Below are 17094 nucleotides of genomic sequence, written 5' to 3'. Positions count from 1 at the left end.
ATATATGGGTGGACCAGAACCTCCCATTGGGGACATAATATCCAAGCTTTTAGAAGCACGGTGACTTCAATGCTATCAAATTATTTTTAATGTTAAAATATCCAAATCGATAGTAGATTTAGTTAGACTTGATATAGAGTATTAAAAGTATTTATAAATATAGTTTGTAATTTTTTGGTATCATTTATATAGTAATCAAAATTATTCAAAATCAACCGTTGAAAATCAAAATCTCATAAAAAATTATGATATGACGCTATAATTTTAGATAAAAAATATTGATCTTATTTCTTATAATATAAAAAAAATTTCTATCAAAATTTTACGTATTTTGGATATTTCTATATCGTTAAACACGCAAACAAGTCACTACGATCATTAAAATTATTAATTATGAACCTCCTCGATAACTGAGTGAATAATATCGAAAATTGCAAAATTTACTTTTTTAGATATTTCAAATACTGTAAATCAAGTTTAATGAAACCGATCGTCGATTCAGAATTAAGTCTCAGCATCGAAAATAACTTAATAGTATAACAATCACAGTACTTTCTAAAAGCACACTAGTCTAACTTTCATTCTCTCTCTCTCTCTCTCTCTCTCTCTCTCTCTCTATATATATATATATATATATATATATATAGAGTAGAGCTAGAATACNACGAAGGGGCTCAAAATCAACGGCTGAAAATAAAAATCTTACAAAATATAATAATATGACATTAAAATTTTAAATCAAAGATATTGATCTTGTTTTATATAGTATAAAGAATTTTCTATCAAAATTTCACGTGATTTGGATATTTCTACACCGTTAAACTTGCAAACGGCTCACTACGGCCATTGAAATTTGTTGATTTTGAGCCCATTCGATCACTAGGCAAATGATATCGAAAAATAATAAAATTTATTTTCTAGGTACTCCAAATACTCTAGATCAAGTTTAACGGAGCCGATCGATGATTCGAAAGTCGCAACATTGAAAACGAGCTGGAAGCACGGAAGGCTCCGTGCTTTCGATAGTATAGTAGCCTCACTCTATATAGAGCAGGGCTGCTGTGCTCTCAAGAGCACGGAGGCCTCCGTGCTCCTGAGCCATTTTCGATGATGGAATTTTCGAATCGATGATCGGCTCCGTTACACTTGATCTAGGGTATTTGAAGTGTTTAGAAAATAATTTTTGCGATTTTTTCATATTATTTACCTAGCAATCGAAAAGATTCAAAATCAATAATTTTTAAGGGTTGATATTTGTCGTTTTCAAGTTTAACAGTGTAGAAGTATTCAAATCAGATGAAATTTTGATACAAAATTCTTTATACTATCTAAAACAAGATCAATATTTCTAATCGAAAATTTTAGTGCTATATCACCACTTTTTATAGAATTTTTATTTTCAGCCGTTAAAAATTATTGATTTTGAATCCTTTCGAATGCTAGGTAAATGATATCGAAAAATATCAAAAATTATTTTCTAGAAACTTCAAATGCGCTAGATCAAGTTTAACGGAACCGATCGTCGATTCGAAAACTCCATCATCGAAAACGGCTCAGGAGCACAGAGGCCTCCGTGCTCCTGAGAGCACAGCAGCCCTACTCTATATATATATATATATATNTGAACTTAATGATGTTGTATATGGCCTAGTTAAATGACTAGAATTTGATATTATGACATAAACTCCGACCTATGGGTCGTTAGTGGACATACCATGTTATAAACATGACGACCGAGAGCTTTCTATTGTGGATCATGCTTGCTTGCCAATGTGCTCATTCGCACAAGCTTGTGAGGGTCGCTCCCCACAAGCTGGCACTCCGGAGTTGGCCTACGCGACATCATGCTCGTCCGTACAGGATTGGGCGCCGAAGTGGATTGCCGTGGGGAATGTTTACTACCACGGAGCCATTAGGCACGGCGCAAGCCGCACTACACTTATATAGGTCCTTATAAATTGGGTAAAAATAACCAAATGTATTAATTAACTGCCACTACTAGATAGTGCATATTAGTGGACATGATATTAACATGCTTACTCATATTAGAGTAGTCTTTATATTTGTTAAATAACAGGTGAAATTGGAGGCATAGTAGCTTTAGTGGTTCATTACTTGTTTATTATCCATGTTATCTCATTAGTTATACATGTTTACTACTCATACCTCATCTCCGACTACATTATAGGTTCAAAATATCAAATGCGTGTAAATCAAGATATCTTGTTTGGTGTAATAAAGATAAATCAATTTGCAACTAGTGGATTTGCAAATTAAGGTCCAGCTATGGCATCTCATATTCCAGTTCGCTTATCCCATTTCCTTAATTAGCCTTTGAGTTATGAATTAGGTTGCATAGATCGTTTGCATTTTTGTTGTCTACTACTGTTAATATAAAAATGATGTGAAAATATTATGATTGATGATACAATAATAATTAAGATGCAGTGTCCGGCTAGTATACTATATGAGTGTAGACCTCTTTATACTCATAAATTTACAGCCGTTAGAGTTTGACCTTTTTCATCCGTTAGATAATACATTCAACCAACTACCTATTCAACGCTAGAGAACCACTATTATCCTAACTGTACATCCTTTTATTCAACGGTCGAAAATTTATGAGTTCAAAGAAATCTAAACTCATAAAAATATAGTAGCCCTAGCCTTAAATACAATATTATTTTTACATCAACAACTTGATTGCAATAATTCTTAAGTTCGGACCACAAATTATAAGATATTAAAATTTGCAACTCATAATTTGAGGATCAAACATTCAATTCACCTAAAAACAGAAAAAATAAAAAATAATAAAAAATAAAAAATAAAAAAAGCAGGTATCCTTCTTATCTCCTTTGCCAAAAGATGTTTCCCCTTCTCCCCAAACCCCGCCTCCATGGCTGATAATGCAAACTTGGTTGGGGCAGCCATGGTTACAGGTGCATCTCTCTGCATCTCTCTCTCTCTCTCTCTCATATTCATGTCGGCTTAAGTTTAGCTTAAACTTACAAAGAACTCTCATAAAAAATTAAAGAAATTAATGCTGGATCCTTAAATTTATTTTATTTTTTTGTTGTTTCCTGTGTATAACTATCTGATAAATGTATATATACATATATATATATATATAATATATCTTGTGATAATGTTGTTGCTTGTATGAAACTGTACATGAGAGCCCCAGAAATAACGCGCGAGGCCAAGCTTGCATGTTGCAAGATATACATCTCGGAAGGGGGTCGGAATGCTCTCGCGCTGGACTCGATCGAGCGAGCCGCGAAACACTTGCCGGAACCGGAAGTTGGTATCATCAACAGGTGGAAGGACGAGATCTACAACAGGGTGGGCTACACGATCGTGTCGCGCTTCGATCCCCACTGCTCGTTCGACTCCAAACCCCTGCGAAATGCGGCGGCCGCCATGGTCGAAGCCGCATTCGCGTCCATCGACCTCCGCTCGCACTGCGGGACGCATCCCCGCCTCGGCGTTGTCGATCATATTTGCTTCCACCCTTTGGCTCGAGCTTCACTGGATCAAGCTGCGGGGCTTGCCAAGTCTGCAGCAGCCGACATTGCCTGCCGACTTCAAGGTATATGGTTTTTTTTTTTTTTTTTTTCTCTCTCTCTCTCTTGCATACATCTTTTAGATAAAAATATATATAGAGAGAAATGCTAAGTCTTCGTTTGGGATTGCGGGGGGATTGCATTACGTACAGTGAGAAAGTACGATGGGAAAAGCACTGTTTGTTTCCATACGTAATATTGCGTTCCGCATATTATGATAAGTCGGTTATGATATATTTTCTGCAGTCTTACCGGAGAATGCAGAAGCATGTCCTATATGCTTTTTTTTCTAACTTCATTTTATCTAACAGTGTCAGATAGAGCTGAATATCAAACTAAGCCTAAGTCTACAACTTAAAACGGATGTAGGATATAACAACCTTTTTTGAATTTTAGTACAAAAAACAAAGAAAAACAATTTATCAGACAAGAGAAGGAAGGAGAGCTCTAGGATTCAAAAATTTGTTGCGTAAATTATACTTTCGGTCCTCAAACTATGAGCAAGTTGATATTTTGGTTCTTAATTTTAATTTGTTATAACGTTTAACTCTAATTTTTTGAATGATTATAATTAAGTCCTATAATTCAATTTAGTTAGTTAAATATTGATAGGTTGTTGATTTACAAGTCATGTAATATCTTTAATTTTGCAGCAGAGCATGCATTCAAATTCTTATATAGCAGATATAAACAAACCTGTTCTTGGTATTTGCAGTGCCCACATATCTGTATGGAGCAGCTCATGATGAAGGGAGGAGCGTAGACTCCATAAGAAGGGAACTTGGTTACTACAAACCCAACTCATTAGGTTACCAATGGAAAGGTGGCCTAAATTTGGAGCCCCTGAACCCAAACCCTGATTTGGGTCCAACCCAAGTGACTCAATCCAAAGGAATTTTGATCATCGGAGCGACCGGTTGGGTCGGAACCTACAATGTGCCCATTTTTTCTACCAACATTGAGCTTGTTCGAAGAATCGCCCGGGGACTGAGTGGGCGAGGGGGTGGGTTCGATTCGGTTCAAGCAATCGGGTTGATGCATGGCGAGGACAGAGCCGAGGTGGCATGTAATCTGCTCGATCCGATGCAAGTTGGATCTGATCAGATTCAGGCTCGAGTCGAACGGTTAGCTGGTGAGGAGGGTTTGGCAGCAGGGAAAGGCTATTTCACCGATTTCTCGCCGGACAAAATTGTTGATTTGTACTTGAATTCTACCTCGTCTAGTTAAATTGTTAGCTCCATAAATTTGTTGGGCTAACCATTGAGCTTAAAATTAGTTTTAGAGGCAGGTTTGTATCATTTTCACTTTTGTGGAAGTTATGTTTAGCTTTAATTGGATTATTAATTTCACTTCGGAATATGCAAAAGTCAAACAATATTTATGGTAATTTTTTTTTTTTTTTTAGAGAAAGGTAACATGCTATTGGATAAATAAACTTAGCTGAAAACGTGAAGCAACTAGATTTTAGGACCTCAAGGATCAGCCATTAAGCCCTGTGGCACCTGCGCTAGGGACGGTTGGTATTTAAGGTAAAATATTGTATAAAATTTTTATTGTATAAGGTAACATGGAAAGTCCTCTCTAGCTTAAGATGAGGTTTTCTCCCGCTTGGCTTAGGGGCCTGTTTGGATTGATAAATCTTTAGATCCAAAATAACTCAAGTGTAGTGGTGTTGGAATTTCCTAAAAATGTAGTTAATTTTTTGTTGTTTGCTTTAATGTAACTTGCACATCTTAAAAATTAAATTCAAGCACTTGTTTTGTTTGTTTTAATGTAACTTGGTGCTAGTGTAACTAGTTTTTTGAGTTATATTGTTTGTTTTAATATAAGTAAATAGATTTCATTACCTCCTAAAGATAATAGTAAACTTACTCCCACAAAATCCAACATATTGAATAATTAAATTCTCTATTATTATTTAAAGGTAAATTCTAACTCACTATAAAGAAGATAATCTATTATAAAAAAAGTAAAATTTAGTTTTTAATATTTATTAAAATTTTAGAGAAGATTGAGTGACATGGAACTTGAGTTCCATATTTTAGTGAGGAAAGTCAAGAGTAGGTAAGTGGAGATTTACTGTAATTTGAGTTATATTATTTTTTTGATTTATACCAAAATAAATACTGAAAATAATGAATTAAACTTAAATTTCATTCCTCCACTTACATCAACCCAATCGCGATTAATAGCCCTGTTGTTCGAGTCATGACCACGGCACCACCTTAATAAAAGTCAAATTTGATTTAAATTTAAAAATTTATGAAAGTGTGTGGCTTAGAAAAGCATAAGAAGGTCTAACCTATCTACACTAAGGCTTTATTTGGGATTGCGGAGAAATGGCGTTACGTGCGGTGAGAAAATTGAAAAAATATCATATTTGTTTTCATACGTAATATTGTATTTCGCATATCGCGATGCGTCAGTTACAATATATTTTCTGTAGTCCTATCAAAAAATACAAAAGTATATCTCTATATGCTTTTACACCAACTCTATTTTATTTAATAACGTCTAATAGGGCTCAATACGAAACTAAGTCTAAAGGATAGAGCAGAGCGGTACAGCAGAAAGTAGAATGAATGTAAAGAGTATACAATATACAAATCCAACAGTCTTTACCTACTACACTACCAGAACCAAACTGGGCATACGTTCCAAGCGATTAGGTACACCAAAATGGGAAAACCAAAATAAGCACACACCAAAATGGGCTTGGTTGTGTATAAAAAAAAATTAGTGAAGAAATTTGTTCTCGCTTGGATGAAAAAACAACAAACCTGATGATTTTTCTTGATTTGGTCTCAAGAGTAAAACCATATAGCATAGCCTCAAAAGCTGCAAAAAAGCACACCAGCACTACAAATGAAACCAAATTAGACACACTATTAATAAAAAGAAGATGAGGCACACAGAAGAAGTGCAAGCAGAGTCCATCACAAGCGAAGCTATGGCGATACAACAATAAGGGCAAGCAAATCCAGGCTATTAGCAAACCGAAGTATTGGCAGCGAGATGGAGCAACGCCCGTCGGTGGTGAGTGGTGCGGAGCTTCTTGTACTTCTGTACAAAGGCAGGTAAGTCGACCTCCTTCTCAAGAAGCTTCATGTGTAGTTGCTCAGATTCTTCGTCCACCTTATTCATAGCATCTGCAGAGGAATAAGACATCATATACGTGTGAGCAGTGCATCTATAAAGCACTCAACATTTTGTATGTACATATATATTTGTATACGTATTCCCGATAAGTTCTTGTGCATGTACAAATTTGCCTTCGGAAGCGACCATCTCCTCTCAAACATATACAATAGCCAGGTATGACATTCGCAAATCACGAGATACGAAAGCTTTGCCACTGAGATACTACTATATACTCCGTTCGCCCGATTATTAAGCTTTTCGGGTGGAAGAGAATGGGTAGGAACTACTATGGAATAGAAGAACTGAGATAAAATGGCACAGGTAGGGACATGCTTACCATGCAACTTCTCAAGAAGTGCAGCAGGGGAATACGACCTCAAAGTCTCCTCCTTTTGCCTCTCCAATTCAGCCAGCTTCTCTTGAGCAGCGGCCAGTTCAGTTGTCCGAATTACAGTGCACTGCATATGTTAGCTAGGTATTGTAATGTTAAAGGTCATTGCATCCTTCCTCTACCGAAAAGCTGTGTCACATATTATTGCACATGTTTTAGGCGCAAAGCACAGCGATGCTGCTTAACCCCAGTGCGAATCTCCATGGCATTGGAAGGCAAAATGCTTGGTATCGAGAAAAGAAGTGAAACTATACCTGGTTCCTGAGCTCCAATATGCAGGGTTCTTTTTCCAAATTTTCTCCTGCAACAGTAAGGCACTAACACTGTTGTCAAAACAGTTTAAACAGAGGGTATGTAGTTCAATTAAGAAAGTAGCTTACTAGCAAGTTGCAATGTCTCCTTACGAAGTTCGTCACGTACCTAAAAGGGAATTAGGTCAAATTAGATAAGAGAAGTATTTTCCTAGATAACCAAAAGGCATCCCTAGAGATTCAAGAGAGTGAGAGATCTATGCCTCAGATAACAATGTTCGAGTTAATTAAACCACCTCTATCCTTAAAAAACAAGTTTGAAGAATGTCAGTACTGGCCTCAACTTTTGAGTGAAGTAAACAGTGTACTGCAGATTCTCCCGGGTTTCATTTCATTCACTTCAATATGGAGATTGCCATTTCCGAGAATAAAAGTCAGCATCCTATTTAGTATCTACTTAAAACATTCGAACATTGAAATTCGCTTGTCATCTGCTTTCTGATCGAGCTTTGACAGTATAAGTTTCAAAGTGGTTTGAATTTTGAAATCACCAAATTTGTCACAAATCCTGGAAGCCAATAGATATTGCTAGTCCATAAATACATAGATCCATGTAATATAAACTTGGGATCATCTTAACAACTAACAGGGTAATAGCAGACTCAAAAATACTCTAGTGTTAAAAGTCATATATGGTTAAAGAGTGAAACAATACACATAACTTATTTTATTAATTTATTATAGACAAATAATTACCGAAAAGAAAAAGAGAGATACACCTTGAAGCATCTATAGCTAAGAGCAATAAAATAACCAGTCTAATTGCAAGCATCGTCAGCTTCAAGAAGCAGGTTAAATGTTAGAAATGGATTAAAGAAAACTGAGTTCAATGATACTATAAAGGACAATAAAATAAGATTCACAATGATGAACTCAGACAAATTATGAGAGTTTTTCCTGTAATTTGCCTGACTAGAGAAAGTGATCAAGTAAAAGCATAGCAATAGTGTGATATTCATAAAGAATGTATAAGCATGATAATGAGACATAGATGGTGCAGATGAGAAACGTAGAGGAGAATGTATGCTTACATTATTCTGAATTTTAACTTGGTCAAGTGAATTGAAGAAAGCATTATATGACTCTTTCTCAGCTAAAAGTTTTCGCAACTCATCAACGCTGCACATAAGCCAGAGTCATAAGTTCAACATTTAGAAGAACAAATTGCAACCACCGAGAAAGATAAACAATCAGTCATTAGAACCACATTAGCTTTTTGAATATCAAAAAGCTCAACAGGCGTGACTAAACCATTGTCCTTGAATTCCTATGTCGACCAATCCTCATTCCTTATATACAAAATTAGATGTCTCGCGTAGACAATGAAAGTACAAAAGAAAGTCTTGTAGATGAACAAATCCCCATTGAGGAAAAAAAATATATATCATCTAATATAAAATCCAAATTTCATGTCCACGCTGTTGCATCTGATCTACAACATTAGTAATAAAAAAATAATCACATGAAAAGGATATTATTTAATTATGCACCAAGTGAACACATAATAGAAAAGTATAAACGTGTTCGAGGCCAAAAGAATATGAACTGAGGCATCAATTGTTTACCTTTTTTCCTTCAAGCGAGCAATTATTCCTGCTGCCCCAGCTGGCGACGGCTGTCCATGCGGAGCAGGGCCATCCGGAGTTTTTTGACTACCACCAACACTGGAAGAACTACTTGCCGCAGAAAGGCGCGAAGATGAGCTAAGCACCGAGGGAGGATACCACGACTGCGTAGGGATATCTGGGATATTCGATGGAGCTTGTTGCTGCTGGCCCCCACTGCAACCAAGAATCCACATTTCATTTCAAATTTTCTATATGTTTCCGTGAAAAACCCTCCCAGCATTGTCACAAGACATTAAGGATAAATTTAGATCATGGGAATTAAAAGGAATTCAGAAGTTCCATTGCTTATTTGAAGCGTAAGACACAATAATCGCTTGATTGATCACTTGTTTCTTTCATTTTCAGTAATGGGTGAATAATTAAGAGCAACAAAACGACTGAGAAACAAGGAACACATATTAAATTAGAAGATGTGCGAAGCTAGTGATAAGCTTAGTATTTTAAACCGCAGATACAATTGAACATGATGTAAAAAACAAATCGAAAGAGAAACACTTGGGGATCATCACTGTTCACTAATATTCAACTCACCCAAAAATAGGAAGTTTCCAACTCATTGCGCAACTTTTGATACCTGCGAAGGGGAAAATATAATTATGACTTAAAGAAGGGGGGAAAAAGAAATTCTAGAATGAAATTGGAGCTGCCATAAAAACTAGTTTTCTCTACAATATGCACCCAACGATTCTAAGTGCTCCAATTAAAAAATAAATTAGAAATAACTGGTACCAAAAAAGAAATAACGTTAAATGCTAATCCTAATGCTGATCATGGATATAATGAAAACTGCATTATCAAAACAGGGGCGAAATTCCGAAAAGAAAATTTGTTCCCAATTATACACGAACTCCGATCCTCATTACTCAAAATTATATACATGACGAAAATGTTTTCAATTCAAATTGCGGTAACCACACACTACTTGTTACACACCCCGCTCTAATTTGATAATTTACATGCGCCTCGACATTGGAACACGGCAAGCAATAAAGATACAGTAAATCTCTTCAAATAGGGTTTCAAAAATTATTGCTCTGAGTAATAACAGGGACGCATCAAAGCAAGGGGGAAAACGAAAAAAGAAAAATTCGAAAAACTCCGTCCGAAACCAATTGCAATGCCGAAATCAACGAGGAGTAACTCGAAGAGAATTAGGGTTTCGAAACGCACCTTTTTCGTGGGATCGAAGGATCCGAGCGTGTGGAATCGATCGGAGAAGGGAGGAGATGAAGAGATGAAGAGAAGGGATAAAAAGAATCAGGAAATTCGTTTTATTGTTTCTTTCCCTCCGTCGCTGTTGTGTTTTTTTTTTTTTTTTCCTATCTAAAATTCCTAGAAATATTTACTACAGAAAATAATGAAGTGTTGTGATGCATTGAAAAGACATCCGAAAAAAAAATTTTTTTTTTTTTTTTTGAGAGATAGATAGCACACTGTACGTTTCGTTTATTTCATTTAGAAATAAACTTAGCTGAAAATATGAATCAACTAGGATTTGAACTTGAGTCTTGAATACCAACTACCAAACTCTTTGTCACTTGCTCTAAGGACGATCGATACATCTGAAAAATATAGAAGAGTTAAACTATCAACCAAAAAGTTTAGTAGTAATTTCATACAGTTTTTAAGCATATATATATATAGAGTTGAGCTAGAATACTCTCGATAGTAAACGGGGCGTTTTACTATCGAGTTGTTTTCGATGATAGAGCTTCCAAATTGACGATCGGCTCCGTTGAACATGATCTATACCACTTGAAGTGTTTAGAAATTAAATTTCAAATCTTTTCGACATCATTTGCCTAATGATCAAAGCGTTTAAAAATTTATAATTTTAATGGTGGATAAGAGACGTTTTCTCGTTTAACGGTGTAAAGATATCCAAATCAATTAAATTTTTGTTAGAAAATTCTTTAAACTATTTAAAACAAGATCTATACTCTTGATCTTGATTGCAAGACTCCTATCATCATTTTTTAAAGAATATTCATTTTCAGCCATTCATTTTTTGTTCACTAGATGGATAAAAGAACAATATCGAAAGTGCGTGAAATTTGATTTCTAGGTAGTTTAAATGGTTTAGATCATATTTAACGGAACCGATCGTCAATTTGGAAGCTCTATCATCGAAACAACTCGATAGTAAAACGCCCTGTTTACTATCGAGAGTATTCTAGCTCAACTCTATATATATATATTATATATATATATATATATATACTACTTATAAAAGCATGAGTTTTGAATTTTTTCTCTTTCCAAAATATCTCTATTTTTTTTTACTAATATTATCATGTCCGTAATTTTCAACCATCCATTTAAATAAAATTTTAAATAATAATTTATTCTCAAATAAGATCTTAAGTTTTCGCCATTAAATCTCATCCAACGAAATAAAAATAAAGTATCTGTCATTTTGTTGACAAAAATACCCTACATATCCGTAATCTCCCATCTACGCGTCTCAAATATTTTTTTCTACCCACTAATACGTAAAAAACTAATTATATCTTATCTAATCACGTAATACCTCTGCTAATCACTAAAAAAAATTAATACCCGCCACAAAACTAAATCGTTATTAAATATATTTTAAATATTTTTAGCAAATATTCAATTTTTAAATAATACCCTCCAAAATATCTCCGCGTTCTCAAATATAAATATATTTTATCAATTTTAAATAAATCTTAAATAATAATTTATTCTCAAATATAAATCTTAAGTTTTCCCCATTAGATCTCATCAAACGAATAAAAATAAAGTATTTATCATTTTTGTTGACAAAAATATCATCCATATCCGTTATTACTATCTACGTTACTCAAATATTTTTTTCTATCCATAATACGTAAAACTAAATTTATTTCTTATCTAACGTAATACTGTTAATCACGTAATACCTCCGCTAAATTTATTTCCTATCCAAGTGTTTTCTCAAAATATTTTTTTAATATATTTTTTTTCTCAAACATAATATCTACAAAAATTAAATTTTAGATTTATATGCTCACTAAAAATTAATATCCGTAATTTGATAATTTTGAATTTTAATTCATGATAGTAGATTTTTTCTTACATAAAATAGTAGATTTAATTTTGACGAGATTGCTAAAAAAATTAATACCTCCAAATCAAAACTAAATCGTTAATTAAATATAATTTTAAATATTTTTAGCAAAATATTTAATATTTTAAATAATGCGTCATAAAAAGTATAGAATATTTCTAAAAATTAATATTGTTGTCCAACCAAAACTAAATCGTTAATTAAATATAATTTTAAATTTTTTTAGCAAAATATTCAATGTTTAAATAATACACACTAAAATATTCTCCGCATTCTCAAATATAGAATATATCTTAATACCCTTGCATATAATATCTACGCTAACTAATCTTATCTCATTATAATATTTTTCACACAATATATACATCATACCTTTTCTGTTAGCATATCTTTTTTAGTACTTTTTTATTTTCACCTATACGTTTCTTACATATAAAGAATATATATTTTTTCAGTAGTATCCTTTTTTTATTTTTATCTATATTTTTCTCAAATATTTTTTTAGTAATATCTCTTTTTATTTGTTACAGAGGTACATCGTCATCGTTCTACTCATCATCATTGCCTGTGCCGAAACATTGTCGCGTTCGCCACCTTCGTTATAATTAAAGAGGTATTTTAATTTCATCTAAAATTTTTTGATTAAATACTATATATCGAATCTATAATATTGACTAGTTTCCAGTAGTACAATTCCTCTAAAGCACCAATGCACCCGGTTTATGGAGGAGTCTAAAGAATCCATGCACCAGGTGTTTACTGTAAATTTATTCACAATAAAAAAAAAAAAAGAAGAAGTAAATGAAAGTATAAAAATAAGGATATATAAGTATGGATGAAAGAGACAATAGATTATAAGTTCCAAACTAGATTTTGATTGAAATAGAATTATGGGAGAATAGTGGATTTTTCCTTCTTATGTAAGAGCTTATTATAACATGGGATAAAAATTCAGTGAAAAAGCTCTCCAAAACTTTGTTAGAGAGTCACTAATCCGTGTCGCATGTCTTTTTTTTTTTTTTCCGCTCCCATCCAAGAATTTGTTTGTTTTTTTTAAAGGCTAAATTATAGAAAATTTTTCTGTCAAAATTCGATCTTTTACTTTTCCTCCGATCATTTAAAATCTACACTTTGCCTCCTTATAAAATAAAAAATATTCACAGGAAGGTACGGTATGAACTGTGATGATAAAATGATCATTTTGTCTCTCACCATGTTCAAGGAGTGAAGGCCGAGAGCATTTTTGGTATAAAAAAAAATATAATAATATTTTATAAACGGAACCCTAACGGATTACTAACGGCAGGGGGCGAAATGAATATTTTTCATTTTACACGGGGACAAAGTATAGATTTTTAAATTATAGGGGGGAAAGTGAAAAATCAAGCTTTAACAGGAACGTTTAATGTAATTTGGCCTTTTTTTAAATATTAAAATTCAAAAATAATTTTTTAAACCTTAGAAAAGAGGACTATAAGATAAAAGCAAACCTGACACGGGATATAGAAAATTGAGGTCTGCTCAACGAGACTGAGCTCCCGACTGAAGATTTTATTGTAATCAATCCTTACATTATCATTTTCTGAAAAAAATTTAAATTTTTTTTAAAAATTAAGCACTAAAATGAAGAGTATATAAATAACACATTCTCCTTTTAGATTGTACAAAGTAACTTTTCTCTTCTTTCCTTCTTTTTTTTTTTTTTTTTTTTTTTTTTTTTTTTTTTTTTTTTTGCTTTGGATGCCCTTCTATAGTATAGTTTGATTATACGACATTGACATTGGGAAATTCACGTGACAATTTGTACTACATGCATAAAATGATGAAAAGTTTTTATATTATGTCAACAATACATGAGGGGGAACACTTTGGTCCCTCTAAACATTGGTAAATTTATATGACACTTTTGGATTGTGTTTCTCGACTAATCAGAGCTCTAGACATTATGGATGCAAACACATTAAATACCATAAATAAATGAGAACATTATTGGAGATTTGAACATTATTGGAGATATTATGAACATTATTGGAGAACATTATTGGAGATATGAACATTAAATAGTTTTTAAGGGCCNGCTTTTGATTCGTTGCGTGGAACCTCCGAAGGGTTAGTGCAAGCCACGTACAAACATATGCTAAATTACCCTTCACGTTGCTGCTAATTACCTCATTGCCATTGCAACGTGGCAGTGTTTGGCAAATTAATCTTAGGATCCTAATAAAATCCTCAAATTAATGCAATAATAATTAATTAATTTCTTCTAAAATTTTACATTTAGCGTTCAAAATTATATAATTAACCATCTAAATTCATTTTTCATGGTGATTAAATTAGCTAATTGGTCGATAAATAATAAAAATTCCTTTCTCAGACGAAGCTGACCATAATAATCACAATTAATTTGTTAAAATTAAATAGTAAAAAAAAAAAAATCAAATTCTATATTATAAAACAAAGCTGGGAGTGTGCTTCAGTATTGCTATATAGCGTATGTTCACTTTTATTTCTTGACCATTTTACTAATATTAGTTAGTTTAAGTTAATTTTTAAAATATAATCCTAGACACTCGGTTGCAAAATTTTAGAAGTTTAGTTAAGAATATAAAAGATTTGGAAAATTATATCTAGTGCGTTAATTTAATCTCTTTTTTTTTGTTAATTTGTGAATCCCATTGGCTGATTATATATATACACATACACATACCATGTAATTAAGCCTAAAAAAAAAATGCTTAATTAGTTTGCGAACTAAAAGAGGTTATAATTTTACAACCCTTTATACTAAATAGAGTCATAATTAATAACCCTAGAGGTTTTGGATTCTTTATATTTAATTTTTTTAAAAAAATAAATTGCACTTTAATTTGGTCCTCAAGCTATGAGGTGCGTGACACTTACGTCCTTAAAATTAATCTGTTGCAATTTCAAAATCAAGTTTTTTGGTTTGTCACAATGAAACCTAATAATCCATTTTAATTGGCTAAATATTAATGACAAATTATTGATATAGAAGTGATGTAGAAGTATTGTGACAGATGATGCGAGAATAATTAAGATGCCATATCATTTATACATTAACAATTTGTCAATACTTAGTCAACTAAATTGGATTGGGCGACTTATTATAATAATTCAGAAATTTTGAATCAGAATTTATTGATGTAGAAGTAATATATATAAGAGTATTGTGATTAATGATGCGAGAATAATAAAGATACTATATCACTTATACATCAACAACATTATCAGCATTTAACCTACTAAATGCTATTCTGCGATTTGATTGTAATAATTCAGAAAACTCGAATAAGAAATTACTACAAATTACAGTTTGAGTACCCGTATGTATAATTCATTGGGCCACCACCATATATATATATATATATATATATATATATATATATATATATATATACCAATCCAATATAGAGAGAGAGAGAGAGAAAGATTGTGCATGCAATGGATCATCAGAGAGATGAAAAGGCTGGCAGCATATGCATGGAGCAAGAGCAGCAGCAGCAGATAGAGATGGTGGGGAAGGCGTTTGTCGAGCACTACTGCCGGGTCTTCGACACGGACCGTGCCGCGCTGGCCGCGCTCTACGACCGCGGCTCCCTGCTCTCCTTCGAGGGGCAGAAGGTCGTCGGGGCCGACGAGATCGCGCGGAAGCTGGCGCAGCTGCCGTTCGGCCAATGCAAGCATGCCGTCTCCACTGTCGACTGCCAGCCGTCGCCGGTCGCCGGCGGCATTCTTGTCTTCGTCAGCGGCAGCATTCAGCTTCCGGGAGAGGAACACCACCTCAAGTTCAGCCAGGTACGTGCAGTAGTACTCCCTCACTTATAAATTCGAGAAGAAGAAAATATTAATTTGCTTTTTATTTGAAAATTTAAACCGATGAATTAATTCAGAAAATTAATTTCATCTTTTATTTTCAGTAATTAATTACCTTTATATATATATATATATATGTCAACTAATTTGATTAATTGGTTTTTTTTTCAAATTTAATTATGACAGTTTACATATTAAATTTTAGAATAAAATATTGTTTCAAATTTAAATTTTTTTTCTTCTCTTTTATTTTTTAATTTATTGTGTAGATGTTTCACTTGGTTCCGACGCAGCACGGGAGCTTCTTTGTGCAAAATGACATTTTCCGGCTCAACTACGGATGATATGGATCACTTAATAGCTTCTTAATTAACAATAATAATACGGGTAATTATTATGAGGGAGCTTTAATTTTCGTGCTGTAAGATTAAGGGGGTTTGGGGATTTTTCCATTTTCTTTACTATTATTATTATTCTCCCTTACATCTTTGATTATTTGTTGAAATTAGTAAAGCTTCAAAATTAATGTGTTGTTGTACCCAAAACAAAAGGAAAGGAGAGAGAGAGAGAGAGAGAGAGAGATTGTGTTGTTGTGATTTGTGTTAGCTTGTTTTGTCAAATTTCATAAAATAACTGTAATTTTTAAAATATTTTTAACATTCTCATTCACATTTCGACTTGAGTTTTTTTTATGGTTTCAATAACATGAACTCGAAATCAAAATCTTCTGGTCAAATATCGTGTTTGGCATGAGAAAAATATTAAAAACGATATTTTTATAGGTCAAAATCTGAACTCGAAATTAAGATCTTCTGGTCAAATATTATGTTAAATTTTATAAAACAATCGTATTTCTCTAATAAAAGCTTAAGTTGTTATAAAAAAAACGTGCACTCGAAATCGGGATATTCTCGTGAAACACTTTATTAAATTTTATGAAACAATCGTATTTGTCTAAAAGCTTAAACCGCTAGAGATCGGTGTTTTAGTATTGTTATATCCAATTCTCACTCTCACGTCACGGTATTTTTATATTCAACAAATTTTATGCTATTTTCAACAAGTGTTTGAATGTATGATTATTAAATATAAAAAATATATAAATATCGTTCTCTAACGGTTTAAATTTTTATAGTACAACGGTTGTTTCACA

At 33.1% G+C, this 17094-nt stretch overlaps 3 protein-coding genes across 3 annotated transcripts; 2 read left to right on the top strand and 1 right to left on the bottom strand.

The window, feature by feature from the left end:
• Nucleotides 2781-4953, top strand: LOC109709306 (formimidoyltransferase-cyclodeaminase-like). Its single transcript, XM_020231471.1, has 3 exons — nucleotides 2781-2942; nucleotides 3188-3592; nucleotides 4282-4953. Exons 1-3 carry the CDS (start codon nucleotides 2900-2902, stop codon nucleotides 4791-4793), a joined length of 960 nt encoding a protein of 319 aa, XP_020087060.1. The 5' UTR covers nucleotides 2781-2899; the 3' UTR covers nucleotides 4794-4953.
• On the bottom strand, nucleotides 6168-10350 carry LOC109709307 (vacuolar protein-sorting-associated protein 37 homolog 1-like). The gene is made up of 8 exons (XM_020231472.1): nucleotides 10208-10350; nucleotides 9569-9611; nucleotides 8975-9190; nucleotides 8441-8528; nucleotides 7479-7518; nucleotides 7353-7399; nucleotides 7045-7165; nucleotides 6168-6715 (listed from the first exon to the last, which is right to left on the bottom strand). Exons 2-8 carry the CDS (start codon nucleotides 9592-9594, stop codon nucleotides 6555-6557), a joined length of 699 nt encoding a protein of 232 aa, XP_020087061.1. The 5' UTR covers nucleotides 9595-9611; nucleotides 10208-10350; the 3' UTR covers nucleotides 6168-6554.
• Nucleotides 15542-16606, top strand: LOC109709322 (nuclear transport factor 2-like). The gene is made up of 2 exons (XM_020231501.1): nucleotides 15542-15923; nucleotides 16211-16606. Exons 1-2 carry the CDS (start codon nucleotides 15570-15572, stop codon nucleotides 16283-16285), a joined length of 429 nt encoding a protein of 142 aa, XP_020087090.1. The 5' UTR covers nucleotides 15542-15569; the 3' UTR covers nucleotides 16286-16606.

Source organism: Ananas comosus, linkage group 4 (genome assembly GCF_001540865.1).
Source record: "Ananas comosus cultivar F153 linkage group 4, ASM154086v1, whole genome shotgun sequence".
In the NCBI taxonomy this organism is placed as follows: domain Eukaryota; kingdom Viridiplantae; phylum Streptophyta; class Magnoliopsida; order Poales; family Bromeliaceae; genus Ananas; species Ananas comosus.
The sequence above is the reverse complement of the archived record's forward strand: the minus strand, read 5'-3'. Positions and strand labels throughout refer to the sequence as shown.

Excerpts from the sequence above, each read along its gene's own strand:
- LOC109709306 (XM_020231471.1), top strand. The coding sequence starts at position 2,900 with ATGGCTGATAATGCAAACTTGGTTGGGGCAGCCATGGTTACAG. Across the intron at positions 2,943-3,187 it reads TGGGGCAGCCATGGTTACAG|AAATAACGCGCGAGGCCAAG; the intron begins GTGCATCTCTCT and ends TGAGAGCCCCAG. Across the intron at positions 3,593-4,281 it reads CATTGCCTGCCGACTTCAAG|TGCCCACATATCTGTATGGA; the intron begins GTATATGGTTTT and ends TGGTATTTGCAG.
- LOC109709307 (XM_020231472.1), bottom strand. The coding sequence starts at position 9,594 with ATGAGTTGGAAACTTCCTATTTTTGG. Across the intron at positions 9,191-9,568 it reads TGGAAACTTCCTATTTTTGG|TGGGGGCCAGCAGCAACAAG; the intron begins GTGAGTTGAATA and ends TCTTGGTTGCAG. Across the intron at positions 6,716-7,044 it reads ACTTCTTGAGAAGTTGCATG|ATGCTATGAATAAGGTGGAC; the intron begins GTAAGCATGTCC and ends ATTCCTCTGCAG.
- LOC109709322 (XM_020231501.1), top strand. The coding sequence starts at position 15,570 with ATGGATCATCAGAGAGATGAAAAGGCTGGCAGCATATGCATGGAGCAA. Across the intron at positions 15,924-16,210 it reads ACCACCTCAAGTTCAGCCAG|ATGTTTCACTTGGTTCCGAC; the intron begins GTACGTGCAGTA and ends TTTATTGTGTAG.